We start from the raw sequence: 7,113 nt of genomic DNA on the forward strand, positions 1-7,113 counted from the left end.
TCTACCGATTTCTTATTAAACGATGTTAAACTTAAAGCTTATCAATGCTGTTTGGTTTGTAGGTTGTGTTTTTTTTAAAGATTGAGACTGGCCTATTTACAATACAATTGGTTTTTTAAAAATAGATATCGTGATAATTTTTTTTGTCTTATGACAAATCGAAATCTTAATTTTGTTTGTTGAAACGGCCCCCAGGATTACCAATCGAGCTTCATATCGGCTTTACTCCACGTGTATTTCCCGCCTCTTTTCAAAAACATTTTCTCGTCGAATCCGCTGAACTTGAGGGCGTTTTTCACCCCGACATCTAGCAAAGAGCGGGAGGGGTCTTTACTTCCCCGTGTACAATCTAAAAACCGCATCTACAAAATCAAACTATTTTATATCAACGGGGTCTACAACTTTTTATCTATTTTATATATATCATTGGATAGGCGTAAAGCAAGAATTACGTCAAAATCTGCACACACAAATTATTGTCTTTCGTCTTTAAATATCTATCGGTATTTTTTTTTAATGTATAAATATTAAAAAACTTACGTATTCGTCAAGAATGAGATAACTGTCTTTCATCTGCAAAATAAAAAATAAATTACAGTACTGTTTTTGCAAAAACCATTTCGTAACAAGCTCTCGATATAAATAAAGTACTGAAATACATATTAATTATACGATGGAATTTTATCCCTCAAAAATTTGTTGTGCGTCCTTACAAGCAAATTTTGACATTCCCTTAGTGAAATCTCCTACATGTATGAGTGACATACTTTATTTCACTTCCTTTTTTTTCTCCTTAATGTTTTACATGCATTCATCATAACTCAAATAGCACTGTGCCTAGTATTTCAAACCACGAAATTTTACCTTCACGATAATAAATGGTTTTAGAGTATGTAAATCAAAACCATATATATATATTTAACCCTATTTTCGTCACTGTTTTAATATTGATAATTGGATGATTAAAATTACCTGCTCATTCGATTCTGGAACCAAACTAGTGATATTTTTGTGGCGTTCGCAGAAGTCCTTGAATTCCTGTGACGTCACGACCATCCCTTCCGCGTTTCTGATTGCATCCTTTCCAGCGTTCTCTCCGCCAATCAAAAGACACTGAAAAACCTGTACAAGAAGAATTTTGAAAACAAATCCTGTAAAATCAATAAGAAAATTAACGACATTTGTGCATGCTTGATGTATAAAATATAGATTACAAAATATGGAAATTCAGCCGTATATTTTTTGCAATACAAATTTCATTTATGCGCCCATAGTCAGTATATATAACACTCTCAAGATAGTGTTGTCATTTTGCATAGACATCTATACTGTTCCTTATTTTAAAAAAAAACACGTTTTAGTTGTTATTATTGTAGTAGAGCGCTGATAACATTTGAACTAAATGTGTGATCATTACTCAACGTAATTAAAATGACAAACGGCACTGCAGCTTAACCATTTCATAACTTTTATTTTTTATCAGACAGTATTTGAGCAGAATTAATACGTATTACTTATAGAATATCATAATTCATTTGTCGGGAGTTTTACCTTCCAGCGGCAGGGACCCAGTTCCGATATATAAGCGTTCATGTCTTCATTCTTATTGTGGACATTGACCACGGTGTTGATTTTGAAAGCAACCTTGGAAAAATAAAATATAGGATACAATTATTGTGAGGTGTGTATATATGCAGGAAAAAACATTCAAAATTGACGCTCAGAAAACAATGGCAATGAGTAGAAGTTCCTGTTGTAGGATGTAATTTGATAAGTGAACAATACTTTAAAGTAGATCTTGTCTTGTGACAAATAAGGATACAGTAAAAACGTCTATATTTACATGTAGCTGCATTTATTTAGCCCTCTCTTCCGATTTTTTAAATCTGAATTCTACTTTTCTTTTATAAAAGCATTTTTAAGGTACCTCATATTTCTGACACCAATCGCGAACTCGGTACAAACTTTCCAAGTGGTCCTTCTTGGTAGAGTTCTGACACCTGCCGATTAGTCGGTTTGTTTCCGGGTCAAAGCTGTCACATGACACCGCCAAAATGTCCAGGTATTTTCCTGCAGTTAACGATTTTATATAGCATTAAAGCTGTATCGATTTAAATCACTTTGAACATTCAAAAGCAGATATTGAAGATTGAGTTTCTTTTAAAAGAAAAAAAGTAGGACACTTTTTTTCATGGTCGCATTGAAGTTTCAAAAAAAGTCAGAAATCAAGTCTCGTGAACAACTTTCCTTTCAACAAATGCATTTAGTTGATAAATGTTAGTAGATGAGTTTTTCCCTTCTAGAATTCAGAGCAAAATAAAACATTGTCCAATTGTAACATAATCATGCAACTAAAACATGTATTAAATCAACTTGAATGCCAAAAATTAGAGAACACGGCATTCAAATTCTGCATTGAAATCAATCTGCATTCATCTATGCAAAAATCTGACACCTATTCTCTTTCTCATATTCCCCTTAAGATTCAGTTTTACAATTTTTATTATGTAATATCATGGAAGATAAATCTCTCCTGAAAACATGCTTTTAAAATCACAAGAAAAATTGGTGCTTTTATTACTTAGAATCTGTTTCTTAACTTGCGTCGGTCAGTAATGCATTTAATTTGTTGTGGAACTGTGGAACTGTGGAACACTTGACGAGGGGTTTCACCCCCCATTTTAGACTCCAAGGAGTCTGTTTGTATTGTAATGTATTGTATGGATTGTTGTAAACTGATGGGCTGTATTGCCTAAGGTTAAATTTATGAATAAATGATATTAGTTCCAATATCATCCTACCATTATACCAGAATTTACGGCGCCATGTAAATCTAATCATTGAAAAGGATACGTTCCATTCAAAACACATCCCCATGCAAGATGTTAAAAAATCTTCTTTTTTATGTTTTAAAGAATATTTTGGAATAATGGTATAAATTCTATCCTGATAATTCACGATTTATATTTGCTTTAATATAAATGTACTGAGACCCATACATCTTTACCCAAACTATACCATGGTGCATGTAGAAATGTCTCAAGTTTGGTTAGTTAATTTTCTGTTGTTTTACTAAGTTCCTAATGTCCATAACCTTGTTAATGTACAAAATAATATTGATTCTTTGTAATCATTTTCTTCATTTTGGAAGTACACTGTAGTTAAAAACATGCATTGTGTCTGAAAGCCGGGACATGAGTGGTTTTACATCCAGTTATGACATTTCCAAACATTTTTATTCAGTCTCATCGATGTCTGCATAAAAACAATTTTATTCAGTTTAATTAACCAAAAAAAGGATTCTATTTTTAATGTAGAGAAAATTTTCGAATGAATGATTCATACTCTTAACCCCCCTTCCCCCCTTTTCATCTCATCGCCACTCCCCGATCCGCTCTTGTCACATTGTCATGCATGCTTTCCCATTTGCAGCTAGTAAGGTTTTTCGGACTTTGACAATCCATCAATAGAATATAAACATGATAATCAAACTCACCATATTTTTCGAACCATTTTTCTGTGATGAGACTCCCGTTACTGACCACTGTCACACTTGGCAGCTGAAGGTCCTCCTTGCAGAAGCGGACCAGTTCCCCCAAATAAGCCCCGCGCTTGACAATGAAGGGCTCGCCACCAGCAAAATTGACCTTCTCCATACCTGAAAATGTTTCATCATACAATCATCTGAATCAATCTAACAATTAACACATAAATCCTTCCGCGGTCATCAACGACACTTAATTACTTTTCAACTGTATGAAAACAACGGTGCCGATCAGCAAACACTACTCACTAAATTAGGGACGCCTAATCACACCTAGTTCGAAGGCATTCCGATTGTGCAAGCACATCAGCATGCCTCGGGAACCACAGTGCATTTGATCGAAGAACACTAGTCACTAGGCTAGGGACACCTTGATCTGTGAACAATACTTACTGTCAGCTAGGATGCCTGATCTTGCTACATGTAAGTACCCTATGCCTTCCAATTATGTATGTACATCGGAAGGCATCGGGAACAGGTGATGCTTGATCGGTGAACACAACTCACTAGGCTAGAGACACCCTGGTCGGTAAACACTACTCACTGAGCTAGGATAGCTGATCTAGCTAAGTGCCAGACGCCTTCCGATTGTGCAAGCACATCGGAAGACATCGGGAATAAGAGTACGTTTGATAGGCTAAACTAATCTCCTGATGCCCTCCGATTTGCTTGAAAAAGTAATTCGCTTGATCAGTGAACACTACTCACCAGTCTAGAGCTACCCCAATCGGTAAACACTAATCAATAGGCTAAAGGTACCCCCCCCCCCCCAGATCGGTGACACTAGTATGGCTTATCTAAATAAGTTCCCGATGCCTTCCGATTGTGCAAGCACATCAGCATGCCTCGGGAACCACAGTGCATTTGATCGAAGAACACTAGTCACTAGGCTAGGGACACCTTGATCTGTGAACAATACTTACTGTCAGCTAGGATGCCTGATCTTGCTACATGTAAGTACCCTATGCCTTCCAATTATGTATGTACATCGGAAGGCATCGGGAACAGGTGATGCTTGATCGGTGAACACAACTCACTAGGCTAGAGACGGTAAACATTACTCACTGAGCCGAACGCCGAACTACATTCAGGGTTATGGAGGCCTGGTCTAGCTTAGTTCTCGAGACCTTCCGATGGTGTTGGCACATCGGAAAGTCTCGGGAACTAAGGTACGTTTGATCGGTGAAGACTACTCAGTAGACTAGCGATACCCGGATCGGTGACATTAGGATGGCTGATCTAGATATATGTTCCCGATGCCTTTCGATTGTGAAAACATATCGGAAGGCTTCGGGAACCAGGGTCCATTTAATCAGTGAACTCTACTCACTGGGCTAGAAACACTACATGTACTTACACCCCGACATACAAATAGGTTTCTTGATACGGTTCATGCAACATACATGTACTTATTGTATTCTGTGCATTTGAAAACAAGTGTTTCCATTTCTCATTATCTTTAATAACATCCAAATATCTTCGTATTTTTAATCCTAATCGATAAGAGTCGAGACGGTTCTAGAGTTATGATAGAACTACTGCACAACCATCAAAAAGTATCTGTTCTTGGATGAGGTTTTTTTTAGAATATATAACAAGTATACTGGTATATCTAATGTTTGAAAATGTGACTCAAATCGCTTTTGTTTTTATCTTACTTTTAACATACATTTTTTCCGCCTCGGATATTCAATTTCTAGACGGAAAAAATATATTTCCAACCGGTATGATAAAGAGACAAAACAATATATACCGGTAAAGGTTATATAAGGAAATATTCAAAGTCGATACAAAAGCTTCAGTTTTGATATATTGATTAGACATTTTCAAAAAAGAAAGGATTAATTTAACCCCTGAACGATTCTTTCTTTTAAAAGGGTATATAAGTGTGTGTGGGTTTTTTTTTTTTAGGGGGGGGGGGGGGTAAATGAACAATACGAGTAAAATATAAAATAGACTTGTTAATTGCAAATTACTCTATTAGCAAATATCCGACCTGTGGTCATGATTTTAATCCAATCAATCAAAGTCAAAATCTTAGATCCGCTCACGTACGATCGCTGCGTAGCGATCATCCGTGAGCGGATCTAAGATTCAATTTTAATTAGATGTTTGTTCCCGCAGCTTTACTGGAAGCACTTGCATTTATGGAGTAATAATTGAACGCAACTGGCGATTGTAAGAATAATTATACTAGAGCGATTGAGCAGTAGATATATGCAAACAGTTACATAATTATCAAAGATCTTGAACAAAACATTTTTACACAGATATTGATTTTTAACTAAATATAAATTAAAAGTTCTATAAGAAAAGGAGAAACTACTGTAAAATGTAAATGCATGTAAATATCATGTATAATGCACTATATTGTGCGAGATCATTTTGCCTGCTGAAGTATACGTATGTACATGTACGTAATATACACCGGTAAGTTAATAGACTACAAATTAACACGCATAATTGATGGCGACGAACTTTAAACAACAAACACGTTATTAAAAACAAAAACGTTATGTGAAACGGATCGTGTATAGGACCTTATCCTCTCACTTTAACTATACTCAGAACGTCAAACCTTCCCCAGCCCCACCCATTTATTTCGGCTATATTTTTCTCGAAAATTGTATCGCAATTAACGAAAGCTCGAAGCAAACTAAAGCCGATTTTTTACAACCTAAAAGACCCCGCCCCACCCATTTTTCGGTCGAGATTTGTCTTTATAAGATACTGTACTTTTTAGAATCAGCTCCAACATGCAACAGAATCCCTGCCAGGCGAATCCCTGACCCCCCCCCCCCCCCCACACACACACATACACACACACACACGAAAAATATAAGTATTACTATAACAAAGAAATAATACCATCATTTTTCAGCAATGTTAGTCCTTTCCTCGCCTCCTCAATGGGTAACACGAACGAAGTCTTGGCTGTGTGGAAACAGAAGCCGCATTTATAGTTACACTGGCGGGTCAAGTGGTAGTTGACACTGATGGGTTTCAGTGACGGTTCCCCCTCCTTGGTCGTTGTTTGATCCTCCACTCGCACATTTATCGGAATCTGTGGCGGTCTTCGATTTCTTCTGCTTTTAATCCATACAGCAATGAAGGCACTCAAAATGATCAAGAGCGGGATGGTAGCTATGCTGACGTACTGCGTAAAAGCCATGTTTATCAGTTACTGAGTTTTAAGGTCTAGTATCATTTTATATATTCACCGCCAAGACGTAAATATTATTCACGGCCTAATTTTCTAAAAACAAAATGGGTTTTTCTAAAGCTAATTGTAGATAGCACAGTATATCTACATGTATGTATGTTCCGTTTCGTTTTTCTACTTTCTTTTTCGATTCCATGAAAAGTATAACATAGATGTGCACGCGCAAACGAAGTATAAATAACCAACTACATTCTTTAGTTTTCATACAGTGGTCGTAAGCTAAGTGTTTTTGGAGATGCGATATCAATGAACTTATCTCATACAATACCAAATAAAATAGATAAAGTCGTATATATAATTATTTGTTCAAATACAAATGCATATATTCTTTTTGAAATAGCGCGAG

The 7,113-nt window shown here is 36.2% G+C and overlaps 1 protein-coding gene across 1 annotated transcript; it reads right to left on the reverse strand.

Annotated features, from left to right (window-relative positions):
* Window positions 1-120: 120 nt before the first annotated feature.
* On the reverse strand, window positions 121-6,845 carry LOC128167157 (radical S-adenosyl methionine domain-containing protein 2-like). The gene is made up of 7 exons (XM_052832709.1): window positions 6,413-6,845; window positions 3,497-3,658; window positions 1,928-2,070; window positions 1,552-1,644; window positions 973-1,122; window positions 541-573; window positions 121-362 (listed from the first exon to the last, which is right to left on the reverse strand). The coding sequence occupies exons 1-7, from the start codon at window positions 6,714-6,716 to the stop codon at window positions 198-200; spliced, it is 1,050 nt and encodes a 349-aa protein (XP_052688669.1). The 5' UTR covers window positions 6,717-6,845; the 3' UTR covers window positions 121-197.
* Between the last annotated feature and the right edge of the window lie 268 nt (window positions 6,846-7,113).

This window comes from Crassostrea angulata, chromosome 10, assembly GCF_025612915.1.
Source record: "Crassostrea angulata isolate pt1a10 chromosome 10, ASM2561291v2, whole genome shotgun sequence".
NCBI classification, from domain to species: Eukaryota; Metazoa; Mollusca; class Bivalvia; order Ostreida; family Ostreidae; genus Magallana; species Magallana angulata.

Coding starts and splice junctions, on each gene's coding strand:
- LOC128167157 (XM_052832709.1), bottom strand. CDS start 6,716: ATGGCTTTTACGCAGTACGTCAGCATAGCTACCATCCCGCTCTTGATC. Junction 3,659..6,412: donor AACATTGCTGAAAAATGATG/GTATTATTTCTT, acceptor AAACATTTTCAG/GTATGGAGAAGGTCAATTTT. Junction 363..540: donor ATCTCATTCTTGACGAATAC/GTAAGTTTTTTA, acceptor TTGATTTTGTAG/ATGCGGTTTTTAGATTGTAC.